Source organism: Vespula pensylvanica, chromosome 17 (genome assembly GCF_014466175.1).
Source record: "Vespula pensylvanica isolate Volc-1 chromosome 17, ASM1446617v1, whole genome shotgun sequence".
NCBI lineage: Eukaryota > Metazoa > Arthropoda > Insecta > Hymenoptera > Vespidae > Vespula > Vespula pensylvanica.
In genome coordinates, this window is record NC_057701.1 from 1,836,150 (window position 1) to 1,856,825 (window position 20,676).

The following is a 20,676-nucleotide window of genomic DNA, read 5'->3' on the forward strand; positions in this document are numbered from 1 at the left end:
TTTTCTTTGACTATTATTATTTATTTATTTGTTATATAATATTTTATGTATTTTTCTCTCGTATCAGCTAAGTTCTAGTCAGAACCAATGCGATGATGTCCATTTATTATCACGTAAAACGATACCAAAGTGAACGATTTGTATAAATTTCTTTTTTTCTTCTGATTTTCTTAAATTTTTTTCTTTTTTTTTTCTATACTTGAAAATCGACTCGGGAATCGAGAAATTGTTTTTTTAATTTGTAAGAATCTCTCCCCACCTTAACACACCCTTCTTCCCCAAAACGAAAAAAGAAAAAAAAAAAATGATATTATTTATATTATGTATTACATATTAAGTCACACGTAAATAAGTGACATTATTTAATTCGATATACATACGTATTTATTCGAAGGGTAACGTGCAATAATACACGCGACTCTATAACCATTGATATTTATATAATATATACTTATATACATATATAAATAAATAAATAAATAAATAAATAATTTGTACAAGATACTTTGGAGATAATAAGAAGAATGAAATAATTACACGTACGATGTATCTAATGATTTTTCTAACTAAATTATATAATATAATATAATACAATATAATATATATATATTTCTGTGAAATTTATTCTATTTTTATTATTATCCCTTTTAAAACAGAACCCAAAAATTAATTAAAATACTGACAACAACGACAATGAAAATATACATAGAGAGAGAGAGAGAGAAAGAGAAAGAGAGATACATGGTCTAATGAAAAAGAATATAATTGATTTTGTAATTCATCTATAAACTCTTAGCCAATCCTAGATATACACGTGTGTTGTAAAAAATGATGGATATAAAGTAAAGAAAAAAAAAGAAATAAATAAAAAAATAAAAAAAAAAGAAATAAAAAGATTATAATTTTGTTGTTTGATCGAGTAAACGATCAATGAAATATTGAAATATTTGATTGAGTAGAGACAACTTTGAAAAGACAACTTGCTCTTTAAGTTACATGCTTCAGCCTATTGCACGCGAGTTATGCACGACCCAATTTCATATTTCCCTCTCCCTTCTCTTTCTCTATCCATCTATCTCTTTTACTCTCACTCAAAGACGAGATGAAACATCTGCCGTTAGTGTCTTCCTGCAAGGCGTAAACATTTCATAAGACTCTCCTTAGAGATGGTTGGTTGATGTTGTATTGCTTATGTGGGTCGAGTAAACCACACATTGCTTGTACGACTTCAATCTAAATGATACATGATGCCCATTCATTTTATGATGTTTTATGATATCAAACGATCATCAGTTAAAAACTTACAATTGGATATTTCTTTGGAATAGAATTCATTCATTTACTTAGATAAATATAATTTCCTATCTCGAGATTAATAATACAGAATGAGAGAAAAGTTCTTCGCCAAGCTTTTTATGACTATCTTGTTTTACTTTTCGATCGTAAAACTACAAAACTGTATTGAATACAACGAAAATCGATCTAGCGAAAGATAAAGCTAACGAAAATTGATACTAATTTGATAATAGCAAGAAAGTGATTGAAAAAATAATACAAGTATATGTATATATATATATATATATATATATATATATATATATACGAACTAATTAATCATGTCAAAAGAGAGCAACAAAAATACCTGTATTAGAGAGTAACGAAAATATCCTATATTAAATTAATAATAATAAAAAAAAAAAATGTACGATAATCTTCATAATACTCATGATCAAACTTTAAAATCCTATTCGCTATTATCTTTAAATAAAAAAAAAAAAAGAAAAAAAAAAGTAATCTTGAATTCCACGAGTATCAAGATATCTTCGGATTAATCCGAATTCCTTCACGTGAGAAGGAGCAAGAGCAAGCACCTGGCATCTGTCTCCTTAAAAGAATCGCTTTTTATATGTTGCAAGGAGCCTGACGAAACGAACGATTCGTTTCGAATTCGAACGAAAAATTCGTTCGTCGTGTTTGTTAGTAATGCTGCTGCTACTGCCGATGATGATGATGATGATGATGATGATGATGATGATGATGATGATAATGATGATGAAGCTGATGATGATGATGATGATGGTAGTGATGATGACATAGCTGGTGAAGAGTGCTGGTGTGTACCCATTGCCAGAAATTGCACTTCCGTTCCGCGAATTCCCACGGAAGTGGGCACAATCACCGTGACAAAAGGATATTCGCGTATACTACCACCACCACCATTGCCATCACCACCTTTCATTGTTCTCGCTCGAACATTGAGAATCCTTCTACGAGAACTTTCCGCGAGGGTGGCTGCTGTGGCTCCGAAAGAGAGAGAGAGAGAGAGAGAGAGAGAGAGAGAGAGAGAGAGAGAGAGAGAGATAAAAAAAATTCAAACAAAAGCTCTAAAAAGAAGATAAGCAAAGTGAAAAAAAAAAGTAAAATAAAGATAAACAAACAGCTTGGATAATGGTAAAATAAAAATATTAATAAATTCTGTAGATATAAAAAAAAATAAAAAGTAAGAGAGTTTGTTTTTTCTTTCTTTCTTTTTTTTTTCAATTATTAAATCGAATTAAATAATTAATAATTGTTATAAATAAATAAATACGCTTGTATGTATGTATGTATGTATGTATGTATGTATGCATATATTGATGAGAAAAAAAAAAAAGATACGTAGAAACAAATTTGTTTTCTTATTAAATCGATTAAACTAGTCCATCCAGAAGAAAAATAAATCCAAAAGCAAAGACACGACGAATCGTTCAAAAATATATACATATATACGTATATATTCGACTACACCGCGACACCTCCTTTTTTCTCTTTTTTTTTTTCCACTTCTATGCAATTAAAATTTGTCAAAGCTTATCATACTTGATAACGCACGAAAGAAACGTCCTATTCTTTGTCGCAAAAAAAAAAAAAAAAAAAAAAAGAAAAAGAAATACAGGTGAGATCTTTGGAAAAGTACACAGTCAAATGCAAGCACATTGCAATTATCAAGCCAAACGTCTTCCGGGTGTGTTTCGTTATCGTGCAAAGAGCTCTCCTTGTTCCTGGAAGCCATAATCTCAAGTAGACGTACGTATATACGTAGATACATACATACATACATACATACTCAATGATAATCAAACAAAAACACAGCTCGTTTTCGACCTTCGTTCAGAACACAGCAGGAAGCACCTGCTGCAGTTGAAAGAAGCATCGTACCAATTGTTGAGAGAGAGAGAGAGAGAGAGAGAGAGAGAGAGAGAGAGAGAGAGAGAGAGAGAGAGAGAAAGAGAGAGAGATAGGTAGATAGGTAGTTAGGTATGTATTTAATCGATTAAATTTGCCAACGATTCTTATCATCTATAATTAACATGCTTATGCAATTCGATTTTTAAAATATCATTCGATCGAACATAATCGTCTGTGAAGTTTAAATTCATCCTACCATGTTTAACATATACATACACAATGATATATATATATATATATATTAATTAATTTGTAAATCTCTCTCATCAACTCTCGCTAAATAACTCTAGATTTTTTCTTAAAAAAATAACAAGTAAAAAAAAAAATAAAATGATAAAAAAAAAAGTATCCCACACTTGACGCGTCGACAGGTCCACTTGGAATTCACCTTTCCATGCCGTATACAAGTGTGCAGAACACCATGCTCTAAACCACCATGTAAAAACCAACTAGTTGGAATTGAAAAGGAGCCACGCAAAAGCCGGGAAGGATTGTTTTACGCGCGTACTCATTCGCTCGTTTCCTCTTCATTGAGATGCATCCGGTGCCACCCTCGCTGCTTCCTGGATGCTGCGTGGGATTTCTTTCGTTCTTTCCATTATTTCTTTCTTTTTTTCTTGTTTCTTTATATATATATATATATATATATATATATATATATATATATATATTTCTTTTTTCGAAAGACATGCATTAAATGCATGAGAACGAAAGAACCATTCCCCTCCCTCCCTCCCACCCTCCCTCCCTTCAAATTTCTCAATTTCAATTCATTTAATTACATACGAGCTTTGAAAATATTAATTAAACAATTTTTATCTGTATCGAACTCATTAAATTAGAAAAAATATATATATGCGTGTGTATAAAGATATATATATATATAAATGTGTATTAACAAAAATAATATATATATATATATACATGATACAAACGAAGAAATAAAAGCAAATATCAAGATACGATTATGATATTAAAAAAAAAAAAAAAAAAAAAGAATATTTAATAATATCTAACAGTAGTATAACAAATAAAAAAAGAAAATAATAATAATAATCGCAAATTAGTATGGGGAAAAAATGAGAGTGATGAACGTGCGTTCGAATTTCCTTTAAGAATCGCGCGTTAAACGTAGCGAGTGCCGCCAGGCGGCCATCTTTGTTACGAACGATATACGCCAACATCACACGTATGTAACACTATAACGTTACGCATACACTGAACACGATCTGTTTCGTACGCGCGATCTATCTACGGTTTCCTCGTCGAAAGTTTCTCGAGAATATTTATACGAATTAATTTCCTAAAAGTTTTCCCTTTTTTTCTTTTTCTATATAACTATTACGACGATAAAAATATTATAGGTTAACCTTCTAAATGCACACGTATTTATACAAATAGATATCAATTTTCCTTCGTACGTTATATTATATTACGTTACGTTACGTTATTTTATTTTATTTTATCTTACCTTTTACGAACAAATTCGATGTAACGCGCCTACAAATACTTTGCCAAAGATTTTCTCCGATGTTGAACTCTGATAGATCGATCGATGGATGGACGTAGATAAACGAACAGATTTCTTCTTCGATCTTCCACTCTATTATTTTCACTCTTAATATTCTGGAACAAAAGACATACGATGTTATAAAACCACGTAAACATTTAATTTAACATTTAGATATTCGTTCTTCGAAATCGATATTCGAATATTAATATTACTTCGTTCCAATGAATTATAACATTTTTCATTCTACGAATAATAAGCTAATACGAAAATTAATTCACGAGATTCGTAACACTTCGGATTCATATATGTACTCGCGTACCGATCGATTTTCGAAGACTAATTGTCCTTTCTGACCGCCATGTTTATCTACCTATACGTTTGTTACACATATCTCTCTCTTTCTGTTTCCCTCTCCCTCCCTTCCGAAAAATTTTCTACGATATATAACACAATGCAATGACCTTGACAACAAACGAAGTTAATGAAAAAGATCGTACATTATTATTTTCAAATGTACATTCGATCGTCATTCTGTGACCTTACAACAATGTTCTTTCCGTCCTTTGTCGTAATTTTGTCGTAAATTATATAGAATTCAATAACAAAACTTTCGCAAAGATGCGTCTATACACGTCTCTTGTTCACTCGTAATAGAAAATTTTTCCGATTCATAATTAAGAAATAATTATTCGTCGTAATAATTTAATCAATCGAGTTTATTCTGCGAGAAAATTTGAAGAAAAAAGAATATCTCCGTCTCTTCCTCCCAGCGTTCTAACGAAAAACGTAAAATATCTTTCTTCCATTTTTTTCGAAACATTCGATATCGATCGATAATTTATATATATTCTATCAGATTCCTTCAGATCGTTACAATTAATTTCTACTTTTCGTTTTAATCAATGTATTATTACAATTCGAGGATTCGAACGGATTAGAATAAAATATTAACTTACATTTTTACGGCATCGTCGACCTACGTGCTGCAGCGTTCACTTTCCCGAAGAACAATGACGGTTAAATTAGTGAGGATGATCGTGATTGGTCGAATTTTGGGTGATCTGATAACTAGCCAATCATATGCGAGTTTTTTGTTTAACGGAAAAATTTATACAAAGTCATGCAATTATTGATTAATTAATTAAATTAATCGTGTTAATATTATTTCTAATAGGGAAATACGTGATAATTATTAAATTGAATTTATTATTACGTATATCTTAAGTAAAGACAGCTTTCAACGATCGTACATTAATTAATTATAAAATAACGATCAAAAAAATAGAAATAATCGATATTAAATCGATCTAATTAATAAATATTATCGATTAGAAAAAATAAGAACGAACGAATCAGATAGATTTTCTTTTCTAACGAGAAAAAAATCAATTTATTATATCACGTTAATTAATCGATATCGATGATTGACCAATCAGACACGTAGATTCGTTTCCGCGTTGTGATTGGTTAATTAGGTCAAAGGGTAAGGAAGTATTCTAAAACGTATCGAAAATTGTTCGATTTTAACGAAGAATTTATACAGAGAGAAACCGTTATCGAATTAAAATTATATATAAGATAGATACACAGTAGATGTATAGGTATATAGCCATACATATATACGTATCCACGCACGTATATAACATCGTAATATTTAATAGAATAATAGAACGGATGCATTCTATCATCTCTTAATGAGTAAGTCTCTTACTTGTATTAGCTTTTCCTGCTTGAGAGCTAACCTAATTAAAAATTGAAATATTCAATAATTAACAATTAACGATATTCATCGATTATTACATAAATCATATTTTTCTCGATCGTATTTACTTTCGCTCAAAATTAATATACTATTCGTATAGTCTATTTGATTAATATTCTTCCATAAAGTATTTCGAATCGATTGCATACGAAATGAATCTATTTGTAGGAGATCTTGGATCGTTTCTTTTGAAATAAATGGGGAGTCAAGTAAAATCAAAGAAGGCGTTGCAACGAGTTCCGAATCTCGAAAACTTGCAGAAGCACGCGTGCGTCCTCAAGGAGAGTAAAAGAGGCCAGAGAAAAGAGATAAAAAGAAAGGACGAGTTCTATCCCTCTTTCCCTCCCACTCTCCGTCTCTGTCTCCCTTTTATATACCCCCCGCAGTCGAAGATCTTCCAAATACGTAGGTCATCTCTTTCTTGCTCGTGTGAGAGAAGAAGAAGAAGAAGAAGAAGAAGAAGAAGAAGATGAAGGAGTGAAGGAGAAGAAAGAGAAGAAGTGACGAGAGAATACGGTATATCTCGGTGAGTATATAGATAAGAAAAAGAGGGAAAGAGAATCGGAGAAAAAGATATATATATATATACATATAGAGGGAGAGAGAGAGAGAGAGAGAGAGAGAAAGTATGATAGAAAAGAAGAGGAGAAAGAAGGAGAAGAAGAATAGGTAAGACTCAGTCGTCAGAACGAAGAGAGAAGCTGCGATCGGCACGTTCGCTCGTGTTCGTTGCGAAGAGTAAAAAGGTATATATGTATGTATATAGGTAGGGTAATGGTGATCGGTGGGGTAGGGTGGAAGGGAGGTTCGATAACTGTACATACACGCATACATAAAGAGTAGGACAGATGCATGAATGTATACGTGTATAATATCGCGCGAGTTCGTTTCAAAGATCGCTCGTCGTCGCGCTCACGTCGAGTGGACTATAGCGCGCGAGACTTTCGAACGACGGTTATTTCGCGTCTCCTTTCGTCGTTTCTCTCGATGGATAACTTTGCTGTTAGAGAGTATTGCGGGGAGTAATAGAGAGAGAAAGAGAGAGAGTGAGGAGAGGGAGGAAGAGAGAAAGAGAGTGGTAGCGATGTAGTGGGGAAGGTTGGTCTATAGTGGGGGACGGTACGTCGACGAGAATGGCCGAGGTAGCGACGGAAATGACCGAGGTCGTTCCAACGAAGGCCTCGCACGGTCGCAGCAAGAGGCACCACAGTTAGTCGCTAGAGGGCGCTTCACACGCGTTGGACGCGTCTTCGCGCAACTCCGTTATAATACTTTTTTTTTTGCAAGGGCATTAGACGACGACGAATCATCATCAATCGTGTACCGCTTGTATACCGCTAACTGCGTTCTCTCAATCTATCTTTCATTACGTTAGACAGAGAATAATAGACGTTTATAAAGCAAGTTACGACGGGCTTACGACGTTACACGAAGTTTTTTCATTTATTCGTCGTCATTATCGTTATCATCTAACTGTTCTTCTTCTACTAGGAGAGTTCAAACATAACGGTTAATCGTGTCCGATCGTCGATCGTTGTTTTTTCTCGAAGCTTGGCGGGAGTTTAGAAGTTGAATACAACTACGAAGATAAAGTTATTCGTCAAAAGCCTCTACGGGCCGTGTGCAATATATATATATATATATATATATGTACACATACACACTTATATATATATAAATCATTTCCCGAAGGCTTCTTTTACACGCATCGTTTTTTCGAAAGGATCAAGGATTATTTTCCTCCTTTCTTTTTTTTTTTTTTTTTTTTTTTTTTTGAAATCTCGCGAGTGTTCTCACTTCTCGTCGCGTGTGTGCCAAGAGATATACGAAGAAGACAAAAAGCGCGCGACGAGCCGGTTCGAAATTCGCACGCGCGCTTCAACGCGTTCCAGCCTTTCGTCGTCATCCTCCTCCTCCTCCTCCTCCTCCTTCTATCTTTTCCTCCCTCTCTCGTCGTCGTCATCGTCACCGTCGTCGTCGTCGTCGTCGTCGTCGTCGTCGTCGTCACCGTCACCGTCGTCGTCGTCGTCGTCTCGCGGTGGCTCGCGCGCAAGTGCGTGCAACGTTGCCGGATCAAAGTTCTCGCGGGCGCCTTATGACGAAGAGGAGAATCTAACGTGAGAAGAAAATGTTACGAGGAAAGTGTGAGAGAGAGAAAGAGAGATAGGACGAGTGTGTATATACATATATACACACACATATACACGTATCATATCATCGAGGGAGAAAGTAATATTCTCGAAGGCAGAAGATAGAAAAAAGGAAAAAGACAAAGAGAGAGAAAGAGAGTGAGTGAGAGACAGACAGTGAGAGAGATTGAGAGCGAGAGAGAGAAGGCGAAGGCTTCGTCGTCCTCGTTCGTGAACGTTGGAAGTTTGTTTTCAGCCTTTCCGTCGGTCTCTCGCGCTTGCCGCGTTGCCAGATTTCCAAGCGACGAACCGTGTTCGTCGTGTCCCGCCGCGTACCGCCTCCCCCTCACCGTTCTACTCCCCCCCCTCCTCCTCCTCTTCCTCCTCGTCGTTGTCGTCGTCGTCCTCCTTCTCTCTTAAAAACTCGCGAAACATTTTCGTGAGAAACTTTACGTGCGTGTTGAAAAACAGGATACGTACATACATATATATATATATATATATGTATGTACGATTGGAATATACACTCAGTGAAAGGTATATCGGTGATATCGATTATCAAAATCCGATGTTTTCTAACGATATTATTTGATTGTTTTCGCGCGTGATTTCTGAGTGCGCGAAGGAAAAAGAAAATAGAAAAAAGAAAGGAAGAAGAAGAAGAAAAAAACAACAGAAGAGTTTCGCGAACGGCCCGGGAGGAAGGAACGCGCGCGGCCATTATTCGAAATTCGGTTGGATCGCGCGTTCGTGCGACGTTGCCGGCTGGTTTTTGTTAGACCGGGCGGCGCGAGTATTTCAACGCGCTTTCGAGAGACACGACGATTCCGAGAAGGATAATCATCTCTCTTCTGTTGGGCGGTGGTGCGAGCGAGAAGAACGACGGTAACGATCGAAGAAGAAGAAGAAGAAGAAGAAGAAGAAGAAGAAGAAGAAGAAGTGGAAGAAGAATAAGAAGAGACAGAAGAGAGCGAGAGAAAGAGTACGGTTTTATGTGTCGGGTGAAACGAATTTCGATTACGTCGCGTCGACGCGGGCTTTCGAACGACGTCTCGGAAGAGTTAACAGTAATTTCGTGAGAACGAATAGAAAGAGACGGTGGACAGTACCACGTGATCCAGAGAGGGAAAGAAAATATTCTACGAAGTATATATACATATATATATATATATATATACATACAGACAGCATACGCGAGATATCGTGTTGTCGAGGAGAGAAAGAGAAAAAGAGAGAGAGAGAGAGAGAGAGAGCGACGTTGCCGCGCTCTAGAAAGAGCAACAACGAAATATGAGCGCACGAGTGTTGAATCCGGCTATGATGACGGAAATGAGTCGGAACTTAGGGGGAGGGCGAACGGTGCCGAGCAGGGCAGCTCTCGCGCGCGTTAGAAGGGATCTCTTCGGTCCCGTCGACCATGCCGCGGCTCGTGCATTGGCCGAACGCGAGTTACGTGCACAATCGTTGCTCGACAACGAACGTTGGGGATTCGACTTTCACTTGGAAATACCGAAATCTAATTCCCGATACGAATGGGAGATCGTTACCGCTAATGACGTTGTACCGGAGCCATATGCCCTTCGCGGTATGCCGTATTTGAGGAAACACGCGCCTTCTACTCCAAGAAAAAAACGGGATGAAAACGTGCAGCAACAACAACAACAATCATTGATTATTACTAGTACTACTACTACGACGTCTACTCCTCCCCAACGAACGTTGAATGGAACGACCAATGTGAAGAAAGCAACTGCAGCAGCTACCGCGGTCGTTGTCGTAGCTGCTTCTTCAACGACGTCGACGTCGACGACGACGGCGACGGCGACGACGATAGCATTTCCAACAACGACTTCTTCTCCTCCTCCACCTCCTATCGTTGCCAATGGAAAATCAAAGAAAACTATTACTACTCCCCAACGTACAGAGGACAAATTGGTATCCGTTGTTGTTCCAACCGACGAACTTCTCGATGAGAATACCGAGTCCGAAAGGACGCCGCCTCAACGAGAACGATCAAGGGTACCGGAGATCGGAGAAATTACGCCGAACGAGACCTCGTCGTTCGATAATTCCTTCGAGAGTGCTAGGAAAAAGAAGTACTCGATCGAATCTACCAACACCAACACCACCCCTGTATTACCAACGAACACGAGGAAACAGTCGACGATTACCCGTAAGTTTTATTATCTTTCTTTCTTTTTCTTTTCTTTTTTCTTCTTCATTTGATTTTTTCTGTTCGTCTATATATTTTATATATATATATATATATATATATATGCTTCTCTTTATATACGGATATGAGTATATGTACGACTATATATGATCTTTCTGGAATATTGTTTTCATAGATTTTCCGATCAATCGACGCTACGCCATTTAACGCGTTAACGTCGTATATTGATTAAAATGCGCGTTAATAACTCGTACACGTTCGATCGAACGTAGAATATACGTAGTATGTTTTGGACGGATGGGGAAAGCAAAACGCGAATTTTTTTACATATATGTGTATCGATCGATCGCGTGTTCGTGTTTACGTTCTCACGCGAAAACAAGTCGGGCGTGAACGAAGAGAGGCGATACCAAACAAAACAAAATAAAATAAAGAAAAAAAAAAAAAAACCAGGGAAAGAAAAGAAATCGTCGTATTTACACCTGTGATATAGGATAAACGAATTTTCTCTCTCTTTTTCTCTTCGTATAATCGTAACAAACGTAATCAATACGTCGTTTGTATACATCGCGTACAAGCGAACGAACAAGGCATCGTCTTCTGTTTTAATTGTAAGAGAAAACTTCTATCACGTGAGATTTGTTAGGAAAAAAAAAAAAAAATACGTTTTACTTTATTCGGCGAGACATTGAGAAAGAGAGAGAGAGAGAGAAAAGAGGAGAAATCAGGAAACGAAATTTTAATCAATTAAGTTCGTGCATCTCGTCTATATCGAAACGACGAGTAGACATATTTTTGTGTGTGTGTGTATATATATATATATATATACATGAAAGATAAGATGGAATCTGACAATATACATTTGAATAAGCTTACTGAGTACGATCAAGTATTAATTCTTAAGGATAATCGTTAAATAATATCGATTAAGTAGCACGATATAAATATCTTCGTCGTATTCGAAAGAATAGAAATATTATTGAGGTTAGGTCGAACGACACGCAGGAAGGAATCTAGTGAAATTCGAGTTCAATATACGTTTGAATAAGTTTATTGGATACGATCGATTAATATTGATTAATTCATTAAAGATAATCTATTAATAATATCAATTATAAGAAACTATAGAAATATTTTTGAGGTTAGCTCCGACCACACGTATGGGAAACTTTTATTTGAGAGAAGTTAAGTGTTCCAACTTATTATTTTCTTATCGTGTGAAATCACGTGATTTGGAAATAACTAAATGGAAAGAGCGAGAGAAAGAGAGAGAGAGATAGTTTTGAAATACGCGCTTATTTCTTTTCATGAAGAAAGAGAGAGAGAGAAAGAGAAATGTCTTTAACTCGGATAGTAGCGATCGTGTGTGTTTCGCTTGGAGATCTTTCTTGATTATATAAATGCCGATTGCGTAACCTCGATCGGTGCTGGAAAACGTTTGTTTTAAAAGCTTATTGCGTGTAGAATAAAACGTGTATCATCTCTTTTATACTATGTACACTCTTCTATCTATTTATCTATCCATCCATCCATGCATCTATCTATCTATCTATCTATCTATCTATCTATCTATCTGTATCTTTATATATCTGGAAAGAGAGAAAGAGTGGGAGAAAGGTTTCAATTAAACATCATGGAAATAAAGGAAAGAATATAAGAATAAAAAAGAGATAGAGATAGAGATAGAGATGGAGAATGTCAGCGAACGGACCTTCGATTTTCGCGCCTCTAATCTATTCGAAACGACGCGCGTATCTTTTATGATTAAAAGCAAGGTTCAAAGGCGAAATAGTTTTGTTTATACCGTTGCACGTTTTACATGAATACATATATAAATATTAATTTCAAACTTTTGCATCGTCTCTATATGCACGTGGCGTATGTATGCATGTATATGAAAATTTTATTTTTATTTCTTTTTTTTTCTCTCTCTCTCACTTTTTTCTTTCAAGTAATTTTATTTTATTTCTTTTTCTATTACTCCATTTTATTTAGTTCTATTTTATTTATTACGAATTAAGCATTTATGGGTAATAATAATGATCAACGATTGAAAGTTTAATTGTTTATTAATTAATTGTTCGAAGTTTCGCGGTTTTTTTTCGAGCAATCGGCCATCTTCTTTACTCTCGTTAAATGATTAATTCGATTAAAATCGAAATTAATGGAGATCGAAATTAGTCATTTCGTTTTGCGAGATTATATTTTGTTTCGAATTTCGTGTTTCGCTTCTTCTCCTCCTGTTACATCTTTACCATTTTTTCAACGGTCAGCCATCTTTTTTTGCTCGCGATATAATAAAACGTTGCAGCCTAGGTCAATCTAATCCAGCGGTCGGCAAGGTCGTCCCAATTTACGTAATTACGCAAGTCAACCGGTAATAACAAGAAATTGCATTTGCGTTTCTTTCGTTGTTCTTTCTCTTTCTCTATATACGCCGTATATTGCGGGAGATACATATGGTTATATATATATATATATATATATATATATATATATGTGGTGTGCATGTGTGTATATATACACACACATTGTTTTGCGTTATATACGTATGTAATATTCTACATACGTATGCAGTTCTTCATTTCATATAAATGTAGATATACACATGGAGAGAGTATCTTGTAATAATTTTCTTTTTTCTTTTTCTTTTTTATTTTATTCGTTTTTATTTATTTTTTTTTTTAATTTTTTTTTTTGTTATCTTTTTTCTTATCTCTTTTTTTTTTTACTTTTATTCTTTTATTGTTTTCATTTATTTTATATATATATATATATATCATATATTTAATTTGAGAAAGGTTAGATGAAAAGAAGAAACTTTCGTTTCCCCGACGGAAAAATTTTGTTGACGATTATGGCCGTGCCTATATCTGCATCGTAGTGTATTGGTAACCGAACGCGATAAAGTTAAAAATAGATATCGGTTAAATATTTATTTTTTTTTTGTTTTTTCTTTTTTCTTTTTCTTTTTTTTTTCCTTTCACGGATAAGCAGCGATCATATTCATCTGAGAGAAAGAAAGAGAGAGAGAGAGAGAGAGTATAAATGAATTTGTAAAAATATTTGAAATATCGCGCCATTTCATTTTGTATCAGTATATAAGCAGATAATTAGTTTCGAATATCTTTTTATTTCGTTTCTTTTCTTCGTTTTTTTTTCTTTCTTTCTTTTTTTTTTTTTGTTATAATTAAATTCTTGAAAGAATTCAACATAAGAGAAATAAATTCTAATCTAATCAAGATCTATCAATCTATCTCTGTCTATCTAATCATCTCGTAGCACTACAATCCTTATCTTCTAAAATAGAAAAATCCAACTTCGTATTTTTGAATTTTCCGCGTTATATCGACGTGCAGTCATTATTTTCGAGATCATTTTGGATAATAATGATAACGCGTTGCAACTGGTGTTATCGAGTTTGTTGGAATAGTTTTTTTTAAAAGAGAGATAGAGAGAAATAAAGAAGAAGAATAATAACAACGCTGGCCTTTTGTCGCACGTGCAAAATAACGCACGTGGTTTCAAGGTTAACTAATATTGCCGGTCTGTTGACGCGTTTATCTATAAGGGAATTAGTCACTAAATCTATTTTTCTTTTTTTCATTTTTTCCTTCTACGGAATTTATCGGTTATATCCATCATAACTTTTTTACATATATCTTGTATCTGTTGATTTTTGATTAATAGTAGATACGAGTCAAACTCGTATTATAATATTCTTTAAATTAATTAATACCGATAAATGAATTATTTATTTCTTTTGAATTTGTATTTATTAGAAAAAGGAAGAAACAATGATTTTCGATTATCAAGAATCTTTAATTTTATTAGAAATTATAATGTTTACCTCGTATCTTTATAGATTTGATAATTTTGATAGAAAATTAATGAAAGTCTTGTATTATTTATTATTTAAGAAGAGTACGGCCATTTTGTCCCTTTTTGACTCGTAATACCTCACAGTCTAATTCTCTCCCGTTTTTCTCTATTTATTATTCGGTCGTGCAAACCACCCACGCGACGTGACTATTTCTGGATGTGACTCCGTCGTCATCTTCGTTGTCGTCGTTGTCGTTGTCGTTGTCGTAGTCGTAGTTGTCGTTGTCGTTGTTGTTGTCGTCGCGAGTGGTCCAGCGTATGCGATGACAACGAGTCTCTCTCCACTGTGTTTATATTTTTGCGTTGCACCGCGGGATGTCGGCGCCATTTTTGTTCGCGCGCCAACGATATGCAACGAACTTCATACGTATGAAGCGTGTCATTCTATGTAGTTAAAAAAATTTCTTTCTTTTTCTTTCTTTCTTTTTTTTTTTTTTCCTTCTCTTTACGAAGTTCGTAGCGATTTATTAATAAAAATTTCTTATTAAATTAGTACGTCTTTTCTATTTTTTTTAATTATATATATATATGCGTATATATATAATTAATTCTTAAAATCATATCATTGTCGACATCTGTCGTCAATTCCCGGAAACTTCAACAAACTAATTTTACATATCACTCGAGTGTAAAAAAAATCGATTGATAATAAAATCGACGATAATCGATGATTAATTAAGATTACTGTTAACGTCGTTCTTCGCTTCGACAAGAGAAGATTAAGAAGAAATTAAATAAATAATTGTTAAAACGTAAGTGATAATTTACGATTAGACAGGATGATCGTATTGTAACGAATCCGTTCATGCTAGAGCGAACATAGGTTAGTAACGTACTTTGCTTTTTCTCTCTCTTACACATACAATCGCATGTATATAACATAATCTATAATACATAGACGCACGCATTCAGTGGGGTCTCGAACGATTTTTGTAACGTACTTTATTAATGAGCCGAGCGGCGGTCAGCTGTAGAGACCCATATGGGGTTTTCGTGCCACCCCCGTAGGTTAACATAACCTCTCTACCTTTCTCTCACCATCGGCTCTCTTCAAGTCTACCCTACCAATACTCTGTCTTTTCTACACCTTTTGTTCTCGAACCGATGTGCGTGTACAGCCGCTGCATTATATATATATATATATGATATGTATATCTATGTGTAGGTAGTAGTCTGTATGGGGGTATCAGCTGTGCTCACAATCGTGACGCAGAGTTGGGGGGTGAACATAGGCACCGATCCCCACAGAAGACTCGTCATCGTCGTCGGCATTTTAAATCAGTATCGTCAACGATGCACTCGGCACCCTTCCCTTCTTCTCCCTTCTCTTCTATATATATGTATATGTGTGTGTGTGTATGTATGTATATAAGCGACCCGCATATGCTCACTCGAGTCGTCCGATTTCGAATTCGCTACGATGAATCAGATTTACCGGTTATTGTCGATGATCACGATTATTATTATTATTATTATTATTATTATTATTATTATTATTATTATTATTATTATCATATCGTACGGTCGCATTCGTTCGAATCGATCGATAATCGATTTGAGATTAGAAACTTCGAGGTTATATTTCGCGATTCTCATCGATAAACCTATTATAAAACATTTTAGATTTTATTCGCAAAGTATTCAATTGATTGAAAATTAATATATCGTTATTAATGTCGATGATTTCGTTTTGTTGTATTTGGGAAAAAAAAAAAAAGATTAGATCAGGGAATAAAAACAGAAATGTTTCTTTTCCGTGCGTCTGATAAGTTATTAAAATTCGAGCGATTTGATTTTTTTTTTTTTTTATTTTTTTTTTTAAAGAAATTATTATTCATTGTTCAAGGTTTTCAAAATCCGTGTAAAAATTTATAAATAATTCGAAAACGTGTCAATCTTCTCCTTTTTCTTTCTTTACTCTTTTATTTTTTCTTTTACATAAATAAATATATAAATATATATATATATATAAAATCGTGTCTTGCAAGGAGATTGAGGGACTTCACAATAACGTAATTCGAGCGTGTATCCTGTTTACATGACGTCCGGTGAAACGTACTACATATGTATAATCTATATAATGAACGTGGAAGAGAGGAAGAAAAATATTGCGGTGGCGATGGGTTGGTTGGTTGGTGGGGCAGAGAGAAGGGAGGAAATGAAGACTAGTAATAGAAGTTCGATAGCCTTTCTCGAATCGATTTATCTTGGAGAAGAACATCGTAAGATTCTTTAAGTTTCTTCTTCCTATTTTTTCTCTCTCTCTCTTTTTTTTTTTCTTTCTTTTCTTTCTTTCTTTTCTCTTCCGTTTTTTTTCTTTTTCATTCTTTCTTTCTTTCTTTTTTTTTTTTTTTTTTTCTTGGAATTATGTTCGTAATTGCGGTGAAGTTGTGGTAATTTCATGATAAACTTTTTCCTTTCAATATTACTCTCTAAAGTTCATAAAAATGCAAGGCGATGCGAAGTAAGATGCACGAATAATTTTACGATTCATTATATGTTCTATTACCGTGAAAAATTAATTACGAGTATTAACAAACTTTTTATGGGAATGAATCTGATGTTATAATAAATTTATAGATAGTTCTTTATAATATACATATATATATATATTATATTATATTATATTATATCGTTTTAATAATAATAAATTAATATTTGCAGTACATACTACAGTTGCTATACAATATTTCATGCTCACGTATAGTATATATATAATTGGTATAATATATAGAAGTTATTAATATTACAATGTATATGCTATACTATTTAATATAGTATACTAACTAATATACTAATTACTACGTATATTGTCCATATCCAAAATATAATCAAAATAACTACAATAAATAACAATAATTAATAATCAATAATACACACACACACAAAACTTAAACGTACAGGCATACAGAGAGACGAACACATGTTACGATATTTTGATAAAAGATAGATATCGAAAAAGAATCGACGCGTGTTCTCGATGATAACGATCGTGTCGTGAAATAAATAATCATCCGTTTCGATTCGTACGAGACTTATGGACGACACGCGTATGCAACAACGACGGGGGTGGTTCAGTGAGGGTGAAATAGGAAAGGTAAAGGGGATCCTGTGGGAACGTCAAAGGGTGGTAAAATGGGAACGTCGACTGCCATTGACGTTCCTATCGTAGCCATAATTCTTGTCACGTGTCACGAACAACGGTGAACGTGAGGTAGACAGTGCCCTAACACATTTAGAATGGTTAGGGGAGGATGGTATGGAGGGATGAGGGGGAGAATGGTCCCCTCTCTATATTCTCATCTATACTAAATCGGCGTTGGAACAGATGCATCGATTTTTCCTATGGAAATTTTACCAAATGTTATTTAGAAAGAAAGAGAGAGAGAGAGAGAGAGAGAGAGAGAGAGAGAGAGAGAGAGAGAGAGAGAGAGAAGATAGGGTGGGAAATGATGAGGAGGGTAGAGGATAGAGGGGAAGCTTGATGAGAGATCTTATAGTCTCTCTCTTTCTCTTTTTCTGTCTGTCTCCTCTTTGTGGTTGCAACGAGCTAACTACGTTGCAGCATGAGTCATTGTAGTAGGAAACTTTCCTCTCCGTTATTCGTACCATGATATTTTTTTTCCTTCTTTCTTTTTTTTTTTTATTCTTTTTCTTATTATTTCTTTGTTTGCTTATTTCTTTTTCTTTTTTTTTTTTTTTTTTTTTTTTTTTTTTGATATGGTACGGTGGGACTATTTTTTCTGCCTCTTTTTCTTCTTCGTTTCTTTTTCTACTTCTCTCTCTTTCTTTCTTTTTTTTTCATCTTTTTTTTTCCCCCTTCATTTTTCTTCTTTCGACGTATTAAGAAATAAAGAGTGATGAAACGTATGTTCTTGTTCGAATTTTTCTTATCTTTTTTTTCTTAATTCGATGAAATATTACATAAGTTTTTATTAAATTATCTTTCTTTTCTTTCTTTCTCTCTTTCATTTACCCCCCCCCCCCGTCATCTATCAGATCGACGAAGTATAAATATTTATTTGATTTGTCTTATTTCTTATTTTATTTTATTCTTTTTTGACTTTGTTTAGTTTTTGTCTTCCCCCTGTTTCAAACCGACGAAATGTGTTTTTGTTCGATGTCCTGTTTTTTCTTTTTACGAAATTACAGACATAATATAATTATAATATAAAAATATTATATTTCATTTTATATATATATATATACACACACACACATACATAATGAAATATAAGAAACTCCTTCTCCGATATTTCTTTTCCTTTCTTTTCTTTCTTTCTTTCTTTCTTTTTTCTTGGTTTCTTCGTTATCGCAGAGATTTGTTGTGTGCATTTAACAGACGAGTTAAGTTCATAGGCCGATACCGTGTAGGAGGGCGAGGTCAAGTTTGGTGGCTGCGTTTTAGCGATTAGAAGAATAAAAAAAAGAGAAAGAGAAAAAGAAAGAAAGAAAGAAAGAAAGAGAAAAAAAAACAGCCGTAACTCTTTCGAGATAACTGCGTCAGACGACGACGTTAATGTTATCGTCATCGTCCATATGGTAACATTCCTATTACAAACGGGATATTCACTTTCCTCGTTTTTATGCCATCAGTGATTTCAACACTGAAACGATCTCATTTAACATCTAATTAATTAATTATACTTATACATTGAATTAATGAATGAATGAATGAATTCATTAATTAGTCACCTAATCCAAAATTAATTGCAACAATGTACGTACATCGTATAGGGTGGATCGAAAGTTCTTAAATGATTTATTTTAATAAAGATCGATTACGCTTCGTTCAATAATTTTCTCTCTCTCTCTCTCTCTCTCTCTCTCTCTCTCTCTCTCTCTCTCTCTCTCTCTCTCTCTCGAAGTAGTGTTGAAATCGATTTTTCTTTTTTTATATATATATATATCATTTAAAAATTTTTTATCTTACCATGTAAAAAAAAAAGAAATTAATTTTTATGTAAAGCAAAATTTGAAGATTATTCTTCTTTTCTGATTTGTTTGATTACAGACTTCATGAAGAGCCGTAAACGTAGCCTAAACGGTAGCACGAAGAGTGTAATAGAACCACCGGAAAAGGTTGCACGTAATGCGGGACAAATACGCAGCTAAAGAGCCTTCGGCATTCTCCTTCAGCCTCGCCATTAATTTTCTACCATTTTCTTCGATGGACCACAATATTCACCGAATAAAAAACTCTTATTCGCAATGGCAAATTGCGAAACTATGGATCGTGAACAAGAACAAAATGAAGAGAAAAAAAAAAGCAGAAAACTACAACAACAACAACAACAACAACGATAATAATATTAATAATAATTAGAATCATAATCATAATCAGAATCAAAATCATAAATGAACTCTCATTTCATTCTCTAAGGGGAGAAAATAATTAGAAATGATAGAAATTATATAACTATAAGATATTGAAGGTATTGAAGATAATTAAGATAAGATTAAAATGAAGAGAAGATAAGAGGAAGGAAGGACACATTCACATTCACACACACACACACGCGCGAAGAAGAAGAAGAAGAAGAAGAAAAAGAAAAAGATAAATTGGGGCGAGGTCCTTTAGGCTGTGCCATTCATATAGATTTTATCCCCAGCCCACGAATACGTCGGCAAAAAAAGAAAGTAATGACAAAGACGAAACAAAAAAAAAAGAAATATACAAAAAAAAAAAACGAAACGAATCCGTGAAAAATTACTAAACGAAATTAATATATATATATATATACATATATATTTTTTTTTCCTTTTTATTTTTATTTTTTTATTATTATTATTATCTTTTTTTTTTTTTTTTTAAATACTTTTCCTCTCAATCGTATATCTTTCTTTTTTAATTTTTTTTTTTTTAAACTTTTATTCCCCATAATTAAAGTACCACCGTATGTATAGTTTTTTTTCGCGCTCGTGCGGTACAATTTTCGTGTATACAATTCTGATATCCTCCGAATAAAAAGATTAAAGTAGCACCATA

The 20,676-nt window shown here is 34.0% G+C and overlaps 1 protein-coding gene across 1 annotated transcript; it reads left to right on the plus strand.

The window, feature by feature from the left end:
- Window positions 1-7,712: 7,712 nt before the first annotated feature.
- Window positions 7,713-20,209, plus strand: LOC122635287 (cell wall protein DAN4-like). Its single transcript, XM_043825328.1, has 2 exons — window positions 7,713-10,805; window positions 19,702-20,209. The coding sequence occupies exons 1-2, from the start codon at window positions 9,923-9,925 to the stop codon at window positions 19,800-19,802; spliced, it is 984 nt and encodes a 327-aa protein (XP_043681263.1). The 5' UTR covers window positions 7,713-9,922; the 3' UTR covers window positions 19,803-20,209.
- The last annotated feature ends 467 nt before the right edge of the window (window positions 20,210-20,676 follow it).